Source organism: Pan paniscus, chromosome 17 (assembly GCF_029289425.2).
Source record: "Pan paniscus chromosome 17, NHGRI_mPanPan1-v2.0_pri, whole genome shotgun sequence".
NCBI lineage: Eukaryota > Metazoa > Chordata > Mammalia > Primates > Hominidae > Pan > Pan paniscus.
The window spans coordinates 59,401,566-59,427,777 of NC_073266.2; the positions used below are offsets into that span (position 1 = coordinate 59,401,566).

General features: G+C 35.6%; 1 protein-coding gene across 4 annotated transcripts in view; it reads left to right on the forward strand.

Moving 5' to 3' along the window:
* Positions 1-26,212, forward strand: part of PIK3C3 (phosphatidylinositol 3-kinase catalytic subunit type 3) — a 126,494-nt gene that overhangs the window by 55,033 nt on the left and 45,249 nt on the right. For 3 of the 4 annotated variants that reach the window (XR_004667548.3, XM_034943585.3, XM_003830212.6), the window contains exons 11-16: positions 3,770-3,924; positions 5,804-5,894; positions 10,980-11,047; positions 17,794-17,899; positions 19,691-19,807; positions 24,175-24,306. Coding sequence is in view for 3 of the 4 variants with exons in the window: in XM_034943585.3 (XP_034799476.1) it covers positions 3,770-3,924; positions 5,804-5,894; positions 10,980-11,047; positions 17,794-17,899; positions 19,691-19,807; positions 24,175-24,306 (669 nt within the window). In the remaining variant the exon portion in view is untranslated. The remainder of the gene's footprint in view (positions 1-3,769; positions 3,925-5,803; positions 5,895-10,979; positions 11,048-17,793; positions 17,900-19,690; positions 19,808-24,174; positions 24,307-26,212) is intronic. The other variant, XM_034943584.3, reaches the window with a different exon arrangement.

Genomic DNA, 26,212 nt, shown 5'->3' on the forward strand with positions numbered 1-26,212 from the left:
ATTATGTAATGCTTACATAATGTAATGTACATTATGTAATGCTTACATAATGTAATGTACATTATGTAATGCTTACATAATGTAATGTACATTATGTAATGCTTACATAATGTAAGCATTATGTCTAGAAAAGCAATGTACATATCTTTTTTTAAAATATTGCTAAAAATTTTAACAATCATCTGAGCCCTTGGCAAGTTGTAGTCTTTTTGGTAGTCAAGGGTCTTGCCTTGATGTTTATGACAACTGAATGATCAGGGTGATGGTTGCAGAAGGTTGGGTTACCTGTGGCAATTTCCTAAAATAAAACGAACGTAAACTTTGCCACACCCATTGACTCTTTTTTTCACAAAAGATTTGTCTGCAGCATGCAATGCTGCTTGTTAGCATTTTATCCACAGTAGAACTTCTTTCAAAATTGAAGTCAGTCCTCCCTCTCAAATACTGTCACTGCTTTAACAACTATGTTTATGGAGTATTTTGAATCTTTTGTTGTCATTTCAATAATGTTCACAGCATCTTCACCAAGCATAGATCGCATCTCAAGAAACTACTCTTTGCTGCTCATCCATAAGAAGCAACTCTTCATCTGTTCAAGTTTTAGCATGAGATTGCAGCAATTCAGTCACATGTTCAGGCTGCACCTCTAATTCTAGTTTTTTTTGCTATTTTCGTGACTTCTGCATTTACTTCCTCCACTGAAGTCTTTTTTGTTGTTGTTGAGATGGAGTCTCCTTCTGTTGCCCAGGCTGGAGTGCAGTGGCATGATCTTGGCTTACTGCAACCTCTGCCTCCTGGGTTCAAGCAAGTCTCCTGCCTCAGCCTCCCGAGTAGCTGAGATTACAGGCGTATGCCACTGCGCCCACCTAATTTTTGTATTTTTAGTAGAGACAGGGTTTCGCCATGTTAGCCAGGCTGGCCTTGAACTCCTGACTTCGGGTGATCCACCCACCTCGGCCTCCCAAAGTGCTGGGATTACAGGCACTGAAGTCTTCAGCCCCTCAAAGTTAGCCAAGAAAGTTAGAATCAACTTCTTCCAAACTCCTGTTAATCTTGCTATTTTGACCTTCCCCCATGAAGCTCAAATGTTCTTAATGACATCTAGAATGATGAATCCTTTCTAGAAGCTTTTCAATTTATTTTGCCCAGATCCATTACAGGAATCACTGTCTATGGAAGCTATGATCTCACAAAATGTGTTTCTTAAATAATAAGACTTGAACGTCGAAATGACTTCTTGATTTTTGGGCAGTAGAATGGATGTTGTGTTAGCAGGAATGTAAATGGCATTCAACTTCTGCATCTCCATCGGAGCTCTTGGATGATCAGGTACATTGTCTATGAGCAGTAATATTTTGAAAGGAATCTTCTTTTCTGAACAGTGGGTCTCAACAGTGGGCTTAAATATTCATAAACCATGCTCTAAACAGATGTGATGTCATTCAGGCTTTGTTCTTCCGTTTATAGAGCACAGGCAATGTAGATGTAGCGTAATTCTTAAGGGCCCTAGGACTTCTGAAATGGTGAATGAGCAGTGGCTTCAACTTAAAGTCACTGCCTACATTAGACCCTTACCAAGAGAGTCAGCCTATGGCTGTGAGAGTCTTAGATGGTGTCTTATTCTAAAACAAGGCTGTTTCATCTGCACTGAAACTTTGTGGTGTAGTATAGTCACCTGCATCAATAACTTGTTGCAGTTTCTACATCAGTACTTGTTGCTTCGCTTTGTGCTTTTATGTTATGGAAATGACTTCTTACCTTAAATCTCATGAACAAACCTCTTTTAACTTCCAACTTTTCTTTTGCAGCTTCCTCACCTTTCTCAGCTTTTATAGAAATGGAGAGAATTAGGGCCTTGCTCTGGATTGGGCTTTCACCCATGGGAATGTTGTGGCTAGTTTGATCTACCCAGACCACCAAAACTTCTATATCAGCAATAAGGGTGTTTACCTTTCTTTTCATTTGTGGTTCCCTTTTAATATCCTTCAAGAACTTTTCCTTTGCATTCGTACCTTGGCTGCTCGGTATGAGAGACTTAGCTTTCAACCTATCTTGGCTTTTCCTGTGCCTTCTTCACTAAGCTTAATCATTTCTAGCTTTTGATTTAAAGTGAGAGACATGCATCTTTTCCTTTTACTTGAACACTTAGAGTGCACTGTAGGTTTATTAATTGGCCTCATTGCAGTATTGCTGTGTCTTGGAATAGGGAAGCCCTAGGAGAGGGAGAGAGACAGGGAAACGGCTGGTTGTTGGATTAGTCAGAACACATTCAACATTAATTGATTAAGTGTGCCATCCTATATGGGTACGCTTTGTGGCACCCCTGGTTACAATAGTAACATCAAAGATCACTGATCACAGATCACCATAACAGATAAAATAATAATGAAAAAGTTTGAAATATTATGTGAATAACTACAGTGTGACACAAAGACATGGAGTGAATGCATGCTGTTGGAAAACTGATGCCAATAGACTGCTTGGGTGCAGGGTTGCTACAAACCTTCATTCTGTAAAAAAAAAAAAAAAATGCAATGTGTGCAAGGTACAATAAAATGAGTTATGCCTATAGTATTAAATAAGGAAATATGGGTTGCTGGCAGGTGGTCTCTGTCCTCCTGGTTTATAAAATAGTGGAAAAACCAAGAGTAAGTTATTACAGGTGCTATACTTGTTACAAATAGGAAAGTGTGGACCATGAAATATTTACAGGAGACTTAACCTGGTTTGTGAGCTTAAAGAGGAGACTGAAGTTGAGTTGGTAGTCCCAAAGTCTCAGAATTTTCTGATTATGAGTTTCAAGTGTCTAACAGGGTGAATGACAATTAGAATTGGAAGATAATACGTACATTTAAGATTTTTTTGAGCTTTGCAATTTTCTTCACTTTTTAGTTATTTTTAAAAGTAAAATTTTAAAAAGTACATACTTGGGAAGAGGACAAGTATGTCAAGACAACCTTTATAGAGAAATACTGGAAGCATTTCCATCCTAAACATTAAAGAGTTTTATTATTATTAAGGGAAAACTCAGTAAAGTGAAAGCTACTTTGTTGACTGACACCTTTTTAGTCCAAGTTATCTCATTGATTGTCACTTATGGAAAATTTAGGCTTAGCAATTTGTTTTGTTCAAATCTCTAGGTAGTTGGCAGGAATAGAAAGCATGTCTCTTAATCAAATGTTTAAATGTCTGTTTTACAGGATCTTTCATTTAAGAAGCAATCCAAATTCTCTAAAACTTGAGCTTTCAGGAAAAAAGAAAACAGATGATTTTTAAAGATTCTAACCAGTAGTAGTCATTAAACAGAAGTGCTTTGAAAACTTGAAAATTTGGAATTTCTTGTGTAATATTAAACATAGAATGCACTCTTCTGATCCATTACTGAGAAAAAGGATCCTTCTATAATTTCTTAGTTTTATGCAAAGCATCTTGAATCCTTCCCACTTTTTTTTTTTTTTTTTTGAAACTACTACCTAAAACACGTCATTTACTGGCCACTTAGTCTGTGCTGGACACTATACTGTGACTTTCTTTTATTTACTAATTTAACCCTCATGCTCTTCTCTAAGGTTTATATTATGATGTCCATTTTAAAGATGAAGGGGCTGAGGGGCACAGAGAAGTTAAGTAATTTGGTGACGTGCCAAAAGTAATACAGCTGAAAAGTGATAGATAAAAGTAAAATGTTTACTTGATATTTAGGAATAAATTATGTCTAATAATTTTGCATTCTTTTCCTAATATTACTTTACTTTTTTTTGTTTTCCAGGATTTGTTGATGTACCTACTACAATTGGTCCAGGCTCTCAAATACGAAAATTTTGATGATATAAAGAATGGATTGGAACCTACCAAGAAGGATAGTCAGAGTTCAGTGTCAGAAAATGTGTCAAATTCTGGAATAAATTCTGCAGAAATAGATAGGTATGGATATCCAGGGAGGACATATTTTCTAGTTTGTTAATTTTTCCCTTTTCAAATTGTTTTCTCTTTTCCTTTCCTTAGATGTACCAAATGCTAGTGTTACTAATTTTGAAGTTTTACTAGTGAATATTGCATGTGTACTCACAGCACACAAATTACTATATTAGGGAATAGTGTTTTGCAGGCTATCAAGGCTGAATACCTGAGTTAAAAATCTTGACTCTGCCACTTACTAGCTGTGTAAACTTGCATAAATTACATATTCTCTATGTGTCTCCAGTTTCTTAAGAGTGGTGATAGCAATATTAACTCATCTTTAAGGGTTGTTTAATCATTAAGTGAATTAACACTCATAGGAAACTGTCTAATACATAGTGCTTAGTAAGTCTTAGCTACTATTACTTATTTATGTTAAAATGAAATGGAAGGAGCAGGTGTGGTGGCTCATGCCTGTAATCCTAGCACTTTAAAGGCCGAGGTGTGCAGATCACTTGAGTCAGAAGTTCAAAACCAGCCTGGCCAACATGGTGACACCTGGGAGGTAGAGGGTGCAGCAAGCTGAGATTGCACCAGTGCGCTCCAGCCTGGGTGACAGAGCGAGACTCCGTCTCAAAAAAAAAAAAAAGAAATAAAAAAAGAAATGGATGAAATAGAAGGACGGAGCATGCTAGTGACCTCAAATAGTTTAATAAAAAGTTGCATTTTTTGTTAGCTGTTTACACCTCTTTAGTAGTTAAACTGAAAATAATAGCATATTATTTGAATTAAAAGTTAGCTATTAACAATATAAAAATTAGGAGTTCCCAAATGTATATCTGATACTGTACCACGTGTCCACACACATTATCGTGTTACAACTGTCCTCTGAGGTACGTATTCCTGTCCCTAATTTAGAGATGGACTTCAAGTAAATTGCCCAAACTTTTATGTATCTTGCAAATGGTAGAGTTGACTCCAAATCCCACATTTTTTCTACTTTTTGCTTTTCAGAGAATCTTAAAATTTGCAAAAAGTAGTAACCGTTGGGTGAAAAATCTTAGCCTTAGTGATATGAAATGGTTTTGTGAAGATCATTAGGTTTGTTATTGACAAAACCAGGTCTAAATTTTAGACTTCCTGAATCAGTCCAGTCATTTAAATTATTACATGAGCTCAAAATTGGATTTTTGAATTTTTCTTTATGATTATGGTTATGCTATGCTTTATGTTGTGTGTTTTATTTGGAGAAGAACCGAAAAAGAGGAAAATAATTTTTCTTTCCCAGGCTACTTTATATTTTTCTATTTTTAAGAGAAGATGCTCTTTATATTTTATCTCACTCTATATTGGAGGTCTTCAGTCTCAAGTCATGCTTATTTATTTTCTTCCCTATGCCATGTAGAACGTTTTATAAGTAAAAGTCTATTCAGAATTTTATGATGGGGTGAAAACTGTAACCTAGTCTTTTCCAATTCTTATGGTCTACTAGTCACTAATTTTGTGTGTTTCTTTTTTAGTTCTTTTTTTAAGCTCTGTTATGTTTTTAAGAAGATAAAAGCTCTATTTTGTTTTTAAAAAGAGGGAATCTTGGCCAGATATGTTTGGGAAATGCTAGTTTAAAGCTAAATGGGCTTAAACAAACAAACAAACAAACAAACAGCACTTACCCAAACCTTTAATATGCAGACTTGCACATAAATCTCCCAAGAGGCATTACCCATAATCTTTGACCATGCGCTTTTTCCAGAGTACAATGTGACTCTAGTGTTGCACAGAACACACTTTAGGAAGTGTTGCATTAACTAGACACAATTGAAGTGAACTGTTCCATAAAAAATTGTGCCTTCTCTTATGGACAGAGTATTTTACATCTCAGTGATCTCTTTTATTACTTTTTCAGCTCCCAAATTATAACCAGCCCCCTTCCTTCAGTCTCTTCACCTCCTCCTGCATCAAAAACAAAAGAAGTTCCAGATGGCGAAAATCTGGAAGTGAGTACAAAGCTTTTCCAGCTTCCTATAGGAGAGATCCTACCGCATGAACATTTTATACTTGTCTTTAAAACCTCAATTTTGATTAAATAACTAAATATTACAACTTTATTAAATAACTTACTTTATGATGCATGTTTATAACTTTTCCCCCTCAGCATAAAGTACCAGATAGTCCTCAATTCGAGTCATTTTATTGGTGCTTTGGGCATATAAATGGATTCATATGCAATATGAAAATAAACTAGGCTTAAATATTTTATTAGGGAAACCCAGAATATTTACTGTCAATGTGTTTATGAACCTTACTGTAATTGTTGTCAGTGCTTGTGATTACATCGTAGAAATGTATAACTTTGATATTAGAGATAATACACTAAGCAACTTTTTAACTATACATATAAGTAGACACATTTTTGAGATAAAACAGGCCTGTTAGACTAGTGCTACTCTGAAAAGTACTTTGGAAAGTGCATTGCAGAAGCTGATGTAGTACGTATTTTTTAATTTGTCTATAAGACTTCTAATTTAAAAGAAATCATTAATATCTCTGATGTTGAAAACAAGTAACACATGTTTTATTATTAGAACAGTTCAAGTGATTTTTCAGTGTGTGTATATATATTACTTTTAGTCAGATTTTAGGAGTTAATGTTAATGGCTGAATGAATCTTTTAACTATTAGCTATTGATTAAAGTTTGTATGTTTGCATATCTCTCGGTATAACAAAATATTCAACTGAAAAAAGAATTTTTAAATTACAGAATCATAGAACCCTTAGATAAGCCCTTTAAGAAGCCAATCTGCTACAGTCTAAGTTTTCCCTTTCAGAGCTAAGATATTGATTCATTGATTCAGTCATTCATTCATTCACATATATTTTTTTGAGCTCTTAACATGTATGGGAACTGTTCTACATGCTGGGGTTGATGCAGCAGAAAACAAGACAGTTACAATGTTTGCCTTCATAGAGGTTATGTTCTAGAAAGCTCTTACAAGTTACTTGTTACTAAAAAAGTAACATCCCTCTAAAAGTGAAGCAGGTGAGAGAACAACCATATGGCTATCTGGGGAAGAGCATTTCAGATAGAGGGAGTAGCAAGTATAGAGGTCCTAAGACCAGAGTTTAAGTGTATATGTTTGAGGAACACCAGAAACTAGTGTGCCTGGTTTGTGGGAGAGTGAGCAAAAGAGAACCTGGCAGAAGATTGGATCCAAGAGAGAATTGGATATCAGTAGTGTAGGGCTTGTAGGCCATTAGTCTGAATGAGTTTTCCATATTGGTAGCTTGAACAAAGGGTGATTTACATTCTAGATGCTGTGAAGTGATTGGATTCTGAAAACGATGTTCAGAATATTGATTTACACTCCCCCATCACTCAAAATGTTTAGGCTAAAAATGATAGTTTGTATATATTTCTGATATTTCTCTTGTGATTGATGAACCTATCTGTTGTTATTCAATGATTAAGCCATTTAACTTTTTGTCAGCTGAATAGTTTCTTAGAGGGTTCAGGTATCCAGAAAAGAGTGGCAATCATTTTGAGTGATATTTCTATCTTCCCCTATCCCTTCCCCTATTCCCATAGAGTGTATTGTACAAGCCATTGTCACCTTTATGTTAATACACAATCAAGCTGAATTACCTCTCTTCTTATCACAACTTGAGATATCAACATTCCTGTCTCCTTTTTGACACCTGAGCAGTATCTTATGTCCTTCCTCGTTTTATTCTTGGAGTTTCAGGAGAACATTATACGTGTCTGGCCAAATGTTTGAAAGGAGACAGAAACTCAATTATTCCCCAAATCTGCTCATATTTTATGAATTCCATGGGTCATGAAAAGAAGGTGTATTTCCCAGCTGTTGGGTATAGCATTGTACATAAGTTACTAGAGCAAGCTTATTAATTGTGTTATTGAAATCTGTACTCTGTCCTAACATTTTTTTCTGCTTTATCTGTGAAAGAATTAGGGCAAAATTCCCCTGTATGATGGTAGAATTATTAATTTCTTCTTGTAGTTCTGTTAGTGTTTGCTTTAAATATTTTGAAGCTCTTCAATTAAGTACATAAATTGCATCTTTATCACTGTTTGGTAACCCTCTTGATATCTAATAATGCTTTTCATCTTAAAACCTGTTTTGTCTGATGTTAATAGAGCTTTGTCTTGATTAATGTTCATGTTTATCTTTTCTTCTCAATATTTTTGTTGCGTTTGTTTATCTTTTCCTTTGAATTTTTTTGTAGCCTTATATTTTAGGTTTATATTTATATTTAGGTCCCTTGTAAATATCATGTAGCTAAATTTTGTTTTTAAATCTAGTTTAACACTCTGTTTTGTAACTGGAACTTTTGCCCCATTTGCTTTTATTGTGGTTGTAGCTGTATTTTGACTGATTTCACTATCTTATGTAGTACTTTCTATACTTTCTTATATATATATAAATTACATATTCTTGCTTGTCATTGGCTAAATCCTTCTCCCTCCACCCCACCCCATCTTGTTTAACTTCCTTCAGATTTGATAATATTATTGTTATTATTGTATACACTCAGTAAATATTTAGAGATACTTTTCTTGAAGGATACCTGCACCTTCCTCACCATTTCTTCTTATGTCTGTGACCTACAATATGTGATCTTTTTTTATAAAGCACTTTTTTCTTTAAATTGTTTTAAAACCTTAAAGTATTGCTTACTCAGATTGAGTTTTAACATTTACAATACATATTTCCTGTTTCACAGTTTTTTAAATTCAACTTTTCTTTATGTTCTGTAAGTAATTTTTTATCAAAAAGGCATAGTATGAAATGAAACGTGTTTGCTATTGAAATATATACATCACTGTACAAAAGTATAATGTTCTTGGCAGATAGTTAAAAGAGAAACTTTAGGCCTATATTCTGCCTATTAAACTCATGGACTCAGCTTTATATAATGGCTTCCTGATTGAGGAGTTTTTTAAATTGGATTTTTGGTGCATATTTAAAATGTACACCTAAGCTTTAAAACTGGAGATAAAATTCTTACTGAAAGCATTGGCACATCTACTTTGTAACAACACCCTCTTATTACTCGGACTTTACTTAAGAAAGGACCCCTACTGTGTTAAAAGTTCTAATCTGTTGATCCCTACTCTTTCATTATTCATCAGCTCCCTTCAATGTTTGCTTTTCTCTGAACATAGCTTTTATCCCATGGCTGTCATTTTAGTTATTCTTTTATTAGTACCTGCAGTTCCCCTGGCAAAAATCTCAACTCTTGATAAGCCTCATTAATTACCTACTTTCGCTATGCCTGAATATTGCTGAAGAAAAACACATAGCATAGCATGTTGGTGTCACTATAAATTCATGATCACAAACCTCAGATGAGCACTCACTGCTGTCTGCCATCTTCCATTTCCCTAGACGTGTTGATCTTCCTGCTCTGCAGTGATTTTTCATACCATTTCCACTCTGTTCTTCATGCCCCGCCTCCCAATCTCTAGATGACAATTCTGCCTCATACTTAATGGAAACAATAGAAACCACTAGGTAAGAATGGTTTGTTTCCCATCACCGGTTTTATAGACATGAATCCCTACCCCATACTTTCCTTCTGTTTTCTTACACAGAAGAAACATAACTCTGTTCAAAGATGTGTTATTTTCTTTTCCTGATAGAAATACTCAAGTATGTGTTAGAATTTTCCATGTTAAAAATTCAGAAAAACAAAACTGTCCCTTGAAACCACATCTCTTGAAACAGCACCTTGTTTTCTTACTTCTCTTCTCAAAGGAGTTGTTTATACATACTCTTTTCTTCCTTCTTTCCAGCCTTTAGTCCATATCATTCTGGCTCTTGTTTAAAACCCAATTTGCTAAGTTACAAAATGACCTTAATACTTTTGGTTGCACATTCTTTTCAGCTTCTTCAGAGTATTCAACAAAGTAAATAACTTTCTTCTTGAAAAACTAACTCTTCTCATGGTTTAGGTGATACTGTATATCTCTTGTTTTTCTCTTCATCTGTCTTGCCATTTCTTCTCAGTTTCATTTGTCAGCACTTTCCTCTCTGCTTGATATCTTAATGTTCTTCAGGGTCCTCTTCTAGTCTCACTTGATACTCTTGTCCTAGGTTGTGTTAATAAACTCAAATTTGCATTTCTAGCTCAGATCTTTCACCTGAGTTTCAGATTCATCTATTCAAACATGTATTTGATCTCCATTGTATGTCTGACAGGCATTTTGAACTTAATATTTCAAAATACAACTCTTTCCTCTTACTCTATAGATAGGCAGCTTTTTGTCTGAAATCTCCGTTTGTGCCATAACAAATCAATCCAGAAATTTGGGAGTTACTATTAATGCCTTTCTTTCCTTCCTACTTCCTCTCCACCAGCAGGTCCTGTTAATTATACTTCCAAGATATTTCTTATATTTGTCTCCTTTTCACCATCTCCACTCTCATTATTTACTCTCCTAGTCTACCGTAATAGCATCTTAACTGATCTCAGGTCTGTACTTCACAGGACAACCAGTCATTTTCCTAAAATGTAAATCACATCATCTCACTCTCCTCTTAAGATCCTTTGTTGGGTATCCATTGCTTTTAAAATAAAATCCATACTCAATAATAATGTGACCTTAAAGGTCTCACATACTTTGACCTTTGCCTGTCTTTTCAGTCTCTTCAGTGTTCACTATATTTTATTTACATACTTAGCATTCCTTGAACAAGCCAAACTTAGAGCCTTCCAGTGTCATTTTGGTCTTGCCTGAATGTCATGTCTTCATTGTTGCCTTTTCTAATCTCCCAACCTAAATTATTTCTATGACCATTTCTTTTAATGTCTCTCTCCTCTACCAATATGAAGCTCCAGGAGGACAAGGAGTCCTCTGAACTGCGGTATTCTAACCACTTGCATATTTTCTGATTTAAAATATTTTTTATGTATGTATGTAAGGATAGATAAATGGCAGAAAATCTGATCTATTACATAAGATATACAGATGAAAACTGATAGGCAAATGTAAACTTACTTATTTTCCCCCATTACTAGTAGATGGTAATATATAATACATTTCTTTTAATTCTTTCAGCAAGATCTCTGTACCTTCTTGATATCGAGAGCCTGCAAAAACTCAACACTGGCTAATTATTTATACTGGTATGTAAAAATAATTTTCTGTTTATTTTCTTATTACCCTTAAGAATTATTTTTTCTCATGCTATAAACACAAAGATGATTTAAAATAAGATATGAGCAATCATCAAAAGTCTAGATATAGTATTTATATCTAACTGTATTCCCTGACAGCTGGGTTCATGGAAATGCTTGTTGGCATCAACATTTCTCTCCCTTTCACTAAGGATATAACTTTCCAGGAGCTAGGATATAACTGGGGAGGGTAATGGGTACTTTCAGTTTAATATCTGTTTGGCATGTAAAGTAGTTGAGTATGATATTTCACAGTTCTTCAGGAGTATATATTTTCACATTATTTACTAAAACATTGGAATCATTTAAAAAGAAAAAGTTGGAATTAAAAGTTACCTTATGGCATTTTAAACATGAGGAAACTGAGGCAGAGGCTTGCTGTAGCTGAACTTGATAGACTCTGATCTAGGATTAAATCATTTATCTACTGCTTTGCCATTTTCAGGGTATTTTCAGTTACCTTTTCTCATTTGTTTCTATGACGTTAAATGGGCAAGCATAAATATCTCTATTTCACATTAAAACAATGTCCTGAGTCACTTGAAGGAAAGAGAGAAACTAAGGCACAGAGTGGCTGACTTCTTGAGGCACAGTTAATATGAAGCGTGGTGCCCTTTATTTGCCCCAGAATCCTGAAGAGAAAAAGGCAAGTAGCTTAAGCCACAGTCAGAAATATTTTGCTTCAATAAAAAAAAAGTACTGGGATTAAACACTAGATAAGAGGGCTTCATCTAACTTTACGGAGCAAACAAAGGGCAGAGCCAGGTGGGTAAGACCTGCCTACAGCCTTCTTTACCTTTGGGAGAATCCTTAAAACTACTTATATCACTTTTTAAACTTCTTGGCATGAGGCTTTTTACTGTCTAAATGATTTCTAATCTAATCTTACTGCTCAATTTATAGCCTTAAACAAATTACAAATTAGTAGATGTCCATTGTAAAAGCTCACTACAGGTTGAGCATACCAAATCCAAAAATTTGAAATCTGAAATGCTCCAAAATCCAAAACTCTATGATCATTGACATGAGGTGCAAAAGAAATGCTCTTTGGAGCATTTCAGATTTTGAATTTTTGGGTTTAAGGAGCTAAGTATAATGCAAATATTCAAAAATAAAAAAAAAAACTAGAAATCCAAAACATTTCTGGTTCTAAGCATTTTGGCTAAGAAATGCTGAACCAGTACTTTTGAATAATGATGAGGTATTTTGCTTTTTGTGAGAAAATTATACAAAATACTATTTTGTTTTAAGACTGATTTGGGAAGCTGCCCTTGTGGGTCAAGTCCAGCCTTAACTTCATTCTCCCACTCTCCAGAGGTAATGCTCTGCTGGGTACTGCCCCTGTACTTAAGAAGTAGGTAACTAAATTGGAGCACTCTTTTTCCTTTTTTCTTTTTTATTGTACTTTAAGTTTTAGGGTACATGTGCACAACGTGCAGGTTTGTTACATATGTATACATGTGCCATGTTGGTGTGCTGCACCCGGTAACTCATCATTAACATTAGGTATTTCTCCCAATGCTATCCCTGCCCCCATCCCCAACCCCATGACATCAGTGTGTGATGTTCCTCTTCCTGTGTCCATGTGTTCTCATTGTTCAATTCCCACCTGTGAGTGAGAACATGTGGTGTTTGGTTTTCTGTCCTTGCGACAGTTTGCTCAGAATGATGGTTTCCAGCTTCATCCATGTCCCTACAAAGGACATGAACTCATCCTTTTTTATGGAGCACTCTTTTAACACACACAATTTTTGATTTACATAAACAATAAATATTTGTTTAGTTTAAGCCTTTATGGTTCTCTTTACAACAAAGAAAAACCACTGTCAACAATCTTAAGTAAATCAGTGATTTTCCCCCCTTTGGAACCTGTGTTTTTTTTTTTTTTGGTTGTGTTTGTTTTTTTCTGTTGGCCTCTGTAGTGGGAAGAAAAAGAGTTTCCTGCTTTTACTTTAGCAGTTTAATATAATATTCATAAAACTACATTTTCCTCACGTTAAATTTCATTATGTCCTTGAAAATATAGGAGGTTTTGACTAATTGTTAATCACTATTCTTTCTTTGAAAGGTTTACTTAGAAATTCTCATATTGCCAAATTGCTACTATTTCCTTTAAATGCCTCCTTTTACCTCTAATGTTCTCTGTGTTCCAATCTGAATACTTAAGGGTATGTCTTGTCGCCGGTCTTATGGAAAAATATTTCCTCATGAAAATCTAAATATTTAGAAGGAAGTAAAGAGAAAAAATATTTGTGGGGTATGTTTCTAAGTTTTTGAGTAAATATTTCAAAGCTTCTTAGGTATTTTTAAATTAAAATTTTGTATATTTTTAAAACCATTTGCTAAGAATTCATTTAGAGATATTTTTGTTTCCTTGCAATATTCACAGAAACTTTGCTCTGGCTCAGAATTTATAGTCTAGAGTATTCACTATGGTAAGAGCTATATGTGTATATACTGATTATATGGTGCTTTCAAGTTACATATTCTTTGTGTTTGATTGAAGACCAGATTTCATTATTAAATTTGAAATGAGTTTTGATAGAATCTTTGATCTCTTATTTCAAGTAGGCAGAATTTTCTGAAAGCAGCCAAACAGTAGGAAATCTATTAGATGAAGTTTCCAACATAGCAGCTGTTTCTGTTCATAAGGAGCACACTTTTTTTTCCTATAAGCAAAGTACAGCCCCAGTTCCCAGTCTTATAAACATTCGATCAAACTTAGATTTGATTTGTGTTTTCCCACTATATCTCTGATTCATTGAATCAATAGCATATGCTATGTCTATTCATTCCCTAAGGAGTAATTGTTTTTCCCATATTTACAGTCTGCCTATTACATATTCAGAAATACTCATGGGGAGAAAAGCTATTGATGTGTGGACTCTTGCCTTTAATAAACACTGCTTTTGTGAATGTAAGGTAACAATAAGGGAAATAATTTCAAATAGTTGGTTTAAAATGATCATTCTTCTCTTCCTTTGAACATATAAAAATAATAAAATGTGAGAATTTAAATGCTTCTCTAAGCCTACTCTATTATAACAAATGTATTAAAATAGAAATTTTAATTGTGCTGTTTCCTTTGAACATTTGAATTTCCTTTTTTCATTTGTTCCCTTTCTGGTGATTTAAACAGGATTCTTGCTGTAGCTAAATCCTTAGGGGCCTATAGTTGTGCAGACAATCCTTTTAAAATGAATAGTGTCAACCTTTTAAGCCACAGAGGGGCGTTACAGTCTCCAGTTTGTAAAATGTTGGGCATCAGAATCTATAAATTGTTGCAGTTTTTTATTTTTATAGTCATTCTAGGGTGTTGAAATTGAAAGTAAACTTTGGATGCTTTGACATGTTTTCTATAACTTTTAAGACCTTTCAAGGTAATAAAGGTTATTTATGCCACAAAATAAAATTGCCAGGAAACAGGTAGCCCACTGATGTCATCTTACAATGGGTACCTGGACAATTTTGTTTGCATTCCTACTTTAAGATGACAGCTTTCAAAGAAATACCTTAGAGTGTTTTAGAATCTAGTTTATTGATGTGAACAGAAACCTCAGAAATGATTCAAATCTAGGTCTTCTGGTCTTGATAGCTAACCTTGTCTCTCATATTTGGAGATGACAGTGCCATTTTTTTTTTTTTTTTTAGGTGGCCTTTTTGTTTGAATAGATGTTTGGCTTGAATGATTTTTTTTTTTTTTTTTTGAGATGAAGTTTCATTCTTGTTGCCCAGGCTGGAGTGCAATGGTGCGATCTTGGCTCACTGCAACCTCTGCCTCCCAGGTTCAATCAATTCTCCTGCCTCAGCCTCCCGCGTAGCTGGGATTACAGGCATGTGCCACCAAGCCCGGCTAATTTTGTATTTTTAGTAGAGGCGAGGTTTCTCCATGTGGGTCAGCCTAGTCTTGAACTCCCAACCTCAAGTGATTCACCCGCCTCGGCCTCCCAAAGTGTTGGGATTGCAGGTGTGAACCACCACACCTGGCAGACTTGAATGATTTTTGAGAGGTGTTTGATACTTGATGCTTATTATGAGCATTAACATATTTTTTTTCTTTTTTTTTTTCTTTTTTTTGAGATGGAGTCTTGCTCTGTAGCCCAGGCTGGAGTGCAGTGGTGCCATCTCGGCTCACTGCAAGCTCTGCCTCACGAGTTCACGCCATTCTTCTGCCTCAGCCTCCCGAGCAGCTGGGACTACAGGCACCCGCCACTGTGCCCGGCTAATTTTTTTGTATTTTTTTTAGTATAGTAGAGACGGGGTTTCACCGTGTTAGCCAGGACGGTCTCGATCTCCTGACCTCATGATCTGCCCACCTTGGCCTCCCAAAGTGCTGGGATTACAGGCATGAGCCACCACGCCCGGCCAACATATATTTTCAATAACAGGAAATGGCTGCAGCCATAGTGTTTACTTGGTGGTCAGAAAGAGCAAGACACAGCAGTGGGCCCCTACATTGTGGTCAGCTATATGTTCATTTGGAAATAAGTTTGCTGCATAAACACAGGAAAAGCTGAATACCCTAAGATGACGGAGATAATCAAGGACTTTAACTATGAAGGGTAGAAGGGGATGGCTTGGATTTGAATAATACCATATTGACAGTTTCACCATTTAGAACTGCTGTTTTTTGTTTTAATGTTCGGCTTTAGATTCATGGACCACAAATTGAACTGAGTGCCAAGGAAAGTTTGAGGTAGTGCTATGTTCTCTGGTTTGGCTGCAGCCCCACTTCTCTGTCTTTCCTTCTATTTAAGTGATTCAAACATTTGTTTCCTGCCTGCCTTTTGAGAAAATTTGAGTTTGTGAACCCTGCTACATGAGAATTCCTAGCCCAAATACCTTGGATATTGTTAGTACCTTCGATAGAGGTAGAAAAAAATCAATTTAATGTGATAAGTTTGGTTTTACATGTGTTCAGTTAGAAATGACAAACAGTGTCTTGAAAAGGGGATCTGGTCCTTGAAAATTAGAGTGCATGAATGTGAAAGCAGGTCATGTAATGGAATTCAAGATTAGACCTTAGATGTAAAAAAGGAATATGTATTTATATTTGAAAATTATCAATAATGAGATAGTAGCTAAATCCACAAGAGTGGAATTATTCATTCAACAATAATGTATTAATAATATGTTGAGCATCTATTATGAGCTAGACATGGACGTGCTGAAGATATAGTGGAGAACAAGACAGGTAAGCCCTCAGCTGTCATGAAGTTGACCATCTGAATGGCTGAATACAGAGTATACTCTCCCAGAAATAGTGGAAAGCATAATAATAAGCATCCGTGACTTGAGATTTGGGAAACATTGTCAGTTAAGAAGGTCGAAAAGTTTCACATGTGTTTTAAAGATAAAACAGTGTGAAAGTCAACTTAGTAAAATCAAAAAAGTCTGACCTGGGAGCCCAAAGTCCTGGGTTTCTATCTCAGTTTTACAATCAGTCATACCACCATAGACAAGACACAGCCCCTCTAAGTTTCACTATTGATAAAGCAAGCAAGTTGATTGAGATTGATGGTTTTCAAACTACACATCATCATCATCCACTGAAAGTAATTTAAAGTTTCACAGTCTAGCATTTGTATTTAAAGAAAAATGAAATAAACAGAATAGCAAATATTAACATATTGTTCACAGGATGTTGCTTTGTGAAACTTTTTTTTACACATCTGTGTGCATATGTGGCTGTGTGTATCAAGCTGTGATACTTTTTTTTTTCTCTTTGAGAGATACCATCTCCCTTTGTTGCCCAAGCTGGAGTGCAATGGTATGATCATAGCTTACTGCAGCTTCACCTGGGCTCAAGCTATCTTCCCACCTCAGCCTCCTTAGTAGCTGGGACTATAGTCGGCGACACCACACTTGGCTTATATTTAATTTTTTTTTAAATGTAGAGGCTGGTCTCAAACTCCTGACCTCAAGTGATCCTCCTTCCTAGGCCTCCCAAAACACTGGGATTATAGATGTGAGCCACCATGCCCAACCTGTTATTTGCTTTGGTTTGTTCCCAGTGGAACATTTAGAAACACTGGATTAGAAGACCTATAAAGCCTTATTCAGATCATTGCTTATATGATTTTTGTAATTGTATAAGCAGATGAGGGTTAAGAAGACATTTAAAATGTCTTTTACTCTTTAAAACCATAGTTTTTTAATTGGAAAGTTAAAGATTATGTATGGATCTTTGAAAAACGGGAAACTGGATGGGAAAGGAAAAATTACTTAAAATTTTATTCATCTTTTGAAAATATAAGTGACAAGAATAGCTTCAGAGAGGTTTTCAGAATAAGAGAGTCTTATGTAATACCAAAGTATAACACAGATTATGAAAATAATAGTTTTTGTTCTCGAGTTACTCAGTAAATATGTGAGCTTAGATGATTTCTGAGGATGTTAATACTCTATCTCATAAATAGGAGAAAATGCTTGTTTTGGTGGCAAAAGTTTTAGAAAATTTGGGATATTACACAAATTAAGGCATTACCACTCTTAGTTTACCTTTTATTGATGGTTGTATGTGTTCCTCTTTAACTTTTCACTTTTAAAAGTGATGATAAAATGTGTTTTATTACTCCAATTTTATTATTTTTGCATATGTAAATTAATCTGTTTTAGTGAAATGATATGAGTATTTACAAACTGAATCTAAGTTTCATTTCACATCACATGAATGACTCAAACATATTTTTAAGGTATGTGATAGTGGAATGTGAAGATCAAGATACTCAGCAGAGAGATCCAAAGACCCATGAGATGTACTTGAACGTAATGAGAAGATTCAGCCAAGCATTGTTGAAGGTAACCCTTAAATGTGAGGGTTGGCAAACTGCAGTGCATGGGCCAAATTCAGCCTGTTGCCTGTTTAGGAACATCCCATGAGCTAAAAATGGTTTTATATATTTATTTTTATTTTTATTTTTTTGAGATGGGGGCTTGCTCTGTTACCCAGGCTGGAGTACAGTGGTGCCATCTCAGCTCACTGCAGCCTCTGCCTCCTGGGTTCAAGAGATTCTCCTGCCTCAGCCTCCCGAATAGCTGAGATTAAAGGCACCCGCTACCATGCCCAGCTAATTTTTGTATTTTTAGTAGAGACGGGGTTTTGCCATGTTGGGCCAGGCTATTCTGGAACTCCTGACCTCAGGTGATCCACCTGCCTCGGCCTCCCAAAGTGCTGGCATTACAGGTGTGAGCCACTACACCTGGCCTGGTTTTTATATTTTTAAGTGGTTGAAAAGAAATCAAAAGAAGAAGAAGAATTTGTGATACATGAAAATTATGTGAATTCAAATTTTAGTGTTCATAAATTTATTGGAATAGAATCATACTCATTTGTTTTTATATTGTCTATGGCTACTTTTGTACTCAATAGGAGTTTAATAGTTGGAATGAAAACTGCATGGCCAAGAAGACCTAAAATATTTACTCTTTGACCCTTTACAGAAGTTTTCTTGATCCCTAATTTAATGAAATAAACCTGTACATGGAATTAAAAAAAAAAAAGCTTTGCTTTTTTATTTTCCTTTCTATTGTGTATCTTTCTTATCAAGGCTATGTACATTTCCAGAAATCTGGCAATGGTCATATTGCAGATTCTTTTTATATAATGTATTTTTGCCTTTTCAACAGCTTTTAAAAGAGATTTATTTTTCCTGTGTTCGATTCTTAAAGCAGTGTCACAGTTTAGCCAGCAGAGGGTGCAAGGGCAGTGAAAAGAAAGCTACCACACATTAATCTGTGGCTTGCCGCAGAAATAGTCTGTTTCATGGCATCTTTCATCTGTTTGATGTTTCATGCTTTTAAAAATTTAAATCACATATTATTAAACACTTTGAGACTAAGCTTTTGTATTCGTTCCCAAAGCTTCTCAACATCAAACTGATTGGCAAATAAGCCTTTGGTCCTCTCTTCTAATCTCGTTTCTGTTACAGCCTTTGTCACCCGTGAAGACATTTCAGTTTCTTTAAGTTTAAATTGCCTCATCTTTGAAATGAGGATGATAACATTTACCCAGCTTCCCTTACCAGGGTAATTGGGAAGATTAAATTAGAAATGTATTTTATAATATTTTATGAACTAGGAATCACTACATAAGACCGTATAGCATTTAGTTTTTATGACTTATATTTTAAGCACATATTGTGGTGCTATTTGAAGTTTTCTTTTTTTAAAAGTTGATTTTTAGTTCCTTGAAGATCTATATCTTTGTTTCTGCCATATATATGTATATATGTCTAGCACATTTCTGCATCATAAGCCATCGGATATTTATTGAATCAAATAATGAGTGAATGTATTTTAGGATGAATGAATTCTATCTTGTCACAAGGTTTATGTGGGAAAAAAATGCTGTTGTAGGTAGACCAGTATTTGCTGAAGACTCAGATAATTTTCGATTGTGGATGGATTAGTGGTGTTTAACTAAGATAAGAGGTTTCTTGTTATTTTTGAATCAAGATAATCTTTTTCAGTTTTGCTTTCTATTTAAGTTTATAACTGTGAGAAATATGAATAAGGATTATCCATGCTGTTAAAGAAATCCTGATCATTACGCTACATAGAACTATTTTTTTCTCACTTTGAACCCTTCAGGGTGATAAGTCTGTCAGAGTTATGCGTTCTTTGCTGGCTGCACAACAGACATTTGTAGATCGGTTGGTGCATCTAATGAAGGCAGTACAACGCGAAAGTGGAAATCGTAAGAAAAAGGTAAGCCTATGGTGTATGCTTTTGTTCCTAATAGCGTCTTGGCATCAGAAAATACTGAATTTTCACTATTGTCTTTTTGGGTTGATACGTGAATTTTTTTTTTTTTTTTTTTTTTTTTTTTTGACAATGTCTCACTCTGTCGCCCAGGTTGGAGTGCAGTGGCACGATCTCGGCTCACTGCAACCCCCACTTCCTGGGTTCAAGCAATTCTCATGCCCCAGCCTCCCGAGTAGCTAGTATTACAGGTGCCCGCCACCATGCCCAGCTAATTTTTCTATTTTTAGTAGAGATGAGGTTTCACCATGTTGGTCAGGCTGGTCTCAAACTCCTGACCTTAGGTGATCCACCCGCCTCAACCTCCCAAAGTGCTGGGATTACAGGTGTGAGCCACTGCACCCGGCCTATTATGTGAACTTCTTACCATGAAATTATAGTAATAGGAATGTTTTATGAGTTTATATATATATTGATATGATATTTAATCTTCATAACAACCCTATAAGTTAGGACCTAATATTATCCCAATTGTGAGGAGAAGAAAATAAAGAGAGGTCAAGTAATTTGTTTAATGTCATACAGCTAGTAAATATTGGAGTGGGGATTTGTACTCAGACATTCTTAGTCCATATTGTTATCCACAGTGCTTTACCACCTCTCATTTTAGAATCTTAGCAAATTAGAATATACAATATATTTGATATGGAAAGAATCTCTAGAGATCATTTAGACTAGAATTCTTCTGAGAAAACAAAAGTCCAGATTGACTTGCCCAAGGTTTCACAACTGGTTGTTAGTAAGTAGCTTTGTAACTGTTCTCTCCTGGCTAGTTCATCAGTCTTTCTCTCAACTATGAGGTTTCCACTTGATGGGTAGAAGTGAATGAGTAGATGAGTTCTTCACGTGACATTTTTTCTGATCAGTAGCCTAAATGATATGAAAGATTCGCTTGGTATCTTTTCCTAATTCCATTAGATAATTGGCAGGCCTTTCTTGGTGACCTTTGTAAAACAACACATTTTAGTGTTCCTTTGACTTTTAAAGGAGAGCAGAAAGAGGAGGCAAATATGAAGATTTGAGTCAGTGGTTCAAAAGCAAAGAATCAGGTCTAAAGAGAAATGCTAGCAGAGCCATGTAGAAGAAGTAATGAGTAACGTTCAGCAGGTTAGAGAGGGGAAAACAGGCTGAGAGGAAACACGGTTCTGTTGAGTTGACATTTTCTTTGTTGTTGAGAAGAATCACAAACCTTGGTCAAATAAATATATTTCTACTACTGTTCCCCCTGTAGCACCTCTCCCCAGAGGTGGCTGTGTGGGAAACAGTGTGATTCCCAGATGCCCACCAGCAGAGGGAGTGTCTGCTGCTCTGACCTGCAGTTTGGGGCATATATTTGAAAGCAGTTTGTTTTAGTGCCAGGAGCTCTTCAATTTGGCAGGCACAGGAACCTTGGCAACACCTCAGTTTTAGCTCTTCTGGAGGCTGACCACCTATTTGGGACATCACTCAGAGTCTCCCCAAATAAATTTTGTGTTTCTCACATAGCCTATATTTTAAGCCAGACCATCCCAAGTATAGTTTCAGTATTGGCTAAAAATCTTTATAGGCATTTTATCATGATATGGTAAAAGACAAACAATTTTATTTACATATATTTACTAGAAACAAGCCCTGGCACCATGAAGAAATGCAGAGATAGCTCTCTACTACCATTATTGGCATTAATACTAGTAATATTGAAATGGCCACTAATCATATAAAATCATATGTAGCACTTTTTCATCCCTCATAATTTATTTGCGAGAGCTATATCACAGTGGGTATAACGGTGTTAGATCTGTGGCAGAGTAATCCCTGAGTTAAGTGTCAAATGAGTAAAGAAGATGATAATGTTGTCTTCTTTCCTTCGTTGATCTCTAGTTTAGGAAAAATTATGTTAGAAGAGGTCAGTCTACATATTTGAATTCTAATAAAATGCCTTTTTCTACTTTTTTTTTGAGACTGAGTCTTGCTCCGTCATCCAGCTGCAGTACCATGGTACCGTGGCATGATCTCAGCCCACTGCAGCTTCTGCCTCCTGTCTTCAAGCAATTAACCTGCCTCAGCCTCCCAGGCAGCTGGGACTGCAGGCGTGCACCACCACGCCTGGCTAATTTTTAGTAAAGATGGGGGGGTTTCACTGTGTTGGCCAGGCTGATCTCTAACTGACCTCAAGTGATCTGCCAGCCTCGGCCTTCCAAAGTGCTGGGATTACAGGCATGAGCCACTGTTCCTGGCCATCTTTTCCATCTATATTTAAAATAAATTAACACTTTCACTGTTAATATTATAAGTAGTCTCTTTTCACTTTATGATTTTTTTAGGGGATATTACTCATTTATGTGTTCTACAAATACGAAATATGTATTGCATGCCTACTCTGTGCAGAGTGCTTTTCTAGGTTCTTGGGATACAGCAGTGAATATAAAAATCTCTTCCCCTATGGGGATCATATTCTCGTTGAAGAGAGTAAATGCAATAAATAAATAAAATGTGTATAGTGTGCTAGATAGCGTTATGTGTTATGGAGAAAAATAAAACAGGAAGGGGGATTAGGCAGTACTTGTGTCCAGTAGTAAGGCAGTGTTTCACTTCTCAATAGAGTGGCCAGGTAAGGCCTCACTGAGAAATTGACATTTGAACAAAGGCCTGAAGCATGTAAGAGAGCAAGCCGGTCTTCTGGAGAAGATTGTTCCAGCCAGAGGAATTGCAGTGCACAGCCCCGGAGGTGGGAGCATGTGTGGCAGTTGTGAGAAATAGGAAGAAGCTCAGTGTATTTGGAGCAGAGGGAATGGGTACAGTAATAGGAGATGAAGTTAGAGATAATTGGGAAATGGATGGAATTTATCCTTGTAAATCATTATAGTCAATATTATTTTGACTGAAACACTGAGTAAGAGTAGAAGCTGTTGGAGATTTTGAATAGCAGGGTAACATGAACTGACTTTGATTTTAGCAGCTGCACTCTGGTTACTTTTGATAAGAAACTGTAGGAGGGTGAAAAGTTTGAAGAAGAGAAGCAATTATTGCAGTAATCAAGATGAGAAATCATGGTGGCTGGGTTCTTAGGGCTTATAGTGGTAGAGGTGGTAAGAAGTGGCTAGATTTCTCTCCCCATTCTTATTTTACTTTCTGGTTATTTTATTTATTTATTTATTTATTTATTTATTTATTTTAATTAGCACATCAACTAGTAATTTGTTAAGGTAGGATAACTTTACTCTCAAATTAGTTGACATTACTTCACATTAGTAGATCTGACCGTCCATTTAGTTAAGGAGTAGATTTAGTGATTTTTGTAACACTTAGGTAGAAATTCATACCAGTTGATTTTCAGTTGATTTTAACTTGAACTTTTCATCATTCAGGAGGAGATGGGATTATTACTGAAGGAAAATAATTTTACGTCTTCTTTGTCCTTGAAACATACTATTTTTTTCTGAATTTCTTTCACTGATTCCAGAGTTCTCTCCTTTGAGGCATACCCAGCAGCACAAAGCACTTCAACTTCCCAGTAGCATTGTAGTTGAAGTGTTTTATGCTGCTGGGATTGTCATGTCGAGTTTTCCTTCTTAAAGAACAAACTCACCTATTTAGGTGAGCAAGCCCTGCTCCTAAAGATTGCAGGACTCTCCCAGCTTTTAAAGGAAATTGATTGTTCTTTTGAAATTGAATAGAAGGGGTTCTTCTAAATAGTATAGATGTTGCTTATTGATGAAGCTGTTTCATCATGACTTGGATTTCTCAGTGTATGGAATGTTAGCTTAATGCATTATGTATATGAGCTGAAGAAAATGAATGATGATGATATCCTAGGAAAAGTTTGACCATACAGACTCAGTGAAAGTTAGAAAGTAGGGTTATAGTTTCTCCAAGTGAATTAAGTTTCCTTTTTAAACTCAAAAAATGCACTGGGGCAGCATAGTGAAATTTTTGCTTAATATTTGGTCATGCAAAATTAAACTTTGAAGGAAATTTCAGTTTCTCTCTGTGGCTTCACAAATCCTTGGAAACAGAAATTGAATCTTTAGGTCCAACTTGAATAAATTCCTGATTCTTTGTCAGCTTTAGCAAGTGAAATGTATTCTCTATCCTTCCTGTGAAAAGTCCAACTTTTCACAGTCAAGGGATTGTTTGGTTTAAAGCATGCTGCTGCTGTTGTTAGGGATTATTTATAAGTGCTTGTCTCTCACATACAACACCATCTCCTTTATATTATTTTGGTGCTTTGCAAATACTTTTAAGTTAATGGAATCAATTTTTATGTCTTTACTATATGTTTTATAAACTACTCTTCTATTTTAACCTCGTTAATCCTTTCTGATTTGTTCTAGAATGAGAGACTACAGGCGTTGCTTGGAGATAATGAAAAGATGAATTTGTCAGATGTGGAACTTATCCCGTTGCCTTTAGAACCCCAAGTGAAAATTAGAGGAATAATTCCGGAAACAGCTACACTGTTTAAAGTAATTGTGATGGATATTTAATGTGTATGATTGGAACCTAATTCTTAAGCTAGATCAGAGATACTACCTTGGAAAACTATTACATTGCAGAGATCACATCTAAAATTCTAGTTGATTTAGTAAATGCTAGATCGAAGGGTACCTTTTATTTATCAGTGTGTTTTGATTTAAGATCTTCTTTTGTTACCAGTACATGGGCATTTTTATGTAACATGTGAAATACTTTTATATCTCTGGGTTGTTTTTTAATATTTAATTTTTTTATTGTTTTATTTTTGTAGAGATGGGTCCTCACTTTGTTATCCAGGCTGGTCTCATACTCCTGGCTTCAAGCAGTCTTCCCACCTCAGCCTCCCAAAGTGTTGGGATTACAGGCATGCGCCACCATACCCAACATAATATTTAGTTTTTTGAGCTAATTGTTAATCAGAGCCATAACTATTTTTCTTTATGTAAATTTTTTTAGAGGGCAAATTGCAGACGTATCATGCATTCATTCAGTTCATTAGTTCAGATGGTTAGATATGAGTCACAGTTGACCTTTTTAAGATTTCTCAGTCTGATATCTGTTCCTGTTGAACCTTAAGTGTTTTCTTATATTTTCATGTGGCAATTCTCTTTAGTCCTTAATAGCATACCAGGCTTGGTGTTTTTTCTATTGACTGGCCACCAGTTCAGGTAGGAACAGCTGATGCAGCTGCCTTCTCTAATCATGCTCAAAGGACCAAAGGCCAGAGCATCATTATCTGTCAACATCATACTGAAAGATCTTTGTGGGACATGGTGTTTTATGTTTTGTGATTCTAGTGGTAGAAAGGCATAGTTGCATTGAATATTACTTTGCATGAGTTAAGAAAGGGCTCATAGAACAACAACTAATGTATATACACGGGTGTAATTATAGTAGAAAATAGTTCATATTTTTTAAAAAAGTGTGTTTCAAGGCAACCTCATATTTGGTCATGGGTTGCAGCCCAGCTCATATGACTAAAAGATAAGTTTCATAAAGCAATCCCTAACTTTAACTGGGTGTTATGGATGGATAGTTACCATTATTTTTAACATTATTCCGTTGCTTTAATTTTTAAATGTTGCTTACAACCTATTGGTTTTAAAACTCTCTAACAGATTACAACCTGCAAGTTAAAAATACTGGTATTACTATATGCAATTTGAAAATACTGGTATAGGAGATACAGTGCAATTTATTTTTAGTCTGTGCTTGCAGTCTACTGGAGACTGAAATGTAAAAAGCTATGCACAAGGTAATATACTTATAACAACTGGCATTCCTTTGGGCTAGAACTCCCAAAGAAGACCAGCTTCTAATATTCTTGAACACTAAGGACTCATCAAGAGCAATGAATTAAAAAAGTAATTTTACCATTTTTTTTTCCAACCATGGTGCAAAAGAGTATCTAAGACATACAGCAGGGGTTTTAAGAGTGGAGTAGAAGAAGATATATCTCCCTCTATTGGTAGGTGGATTCTAGACTCATACTCCTTTTAATTATAAAAAATTATAATTATGTCTTATGAAATAAAATATGGGAAATCTTTTTGACCTCAGTATTCAGTCTTGATTATTTTTCTTTCAACTCTTAAGTATATGGGCATTCTTAAAAATTTTGAGTTGGAGTTTAGGAATAATGGTTCTGAGGCAGTTGCTACATAATATTAGTTATATAGAGTGTCTCTGTGTAGGGAGTTGCTACTTTGGCTCATGGATGTCTTTGAGAATCTGATGAAAGTGATGGATTATGCACTTCAGAAAATTGCCCGTATGCTTACACATACACTGAAATTTCTGCATACACTTGCAGAGGATCTGTGGACTCCTATTTTCCTTGTATGAGCTCCTTAGAGCTGAAAAGGCTAGGGACCCTTATTTCTAGTAGTTTTAAAA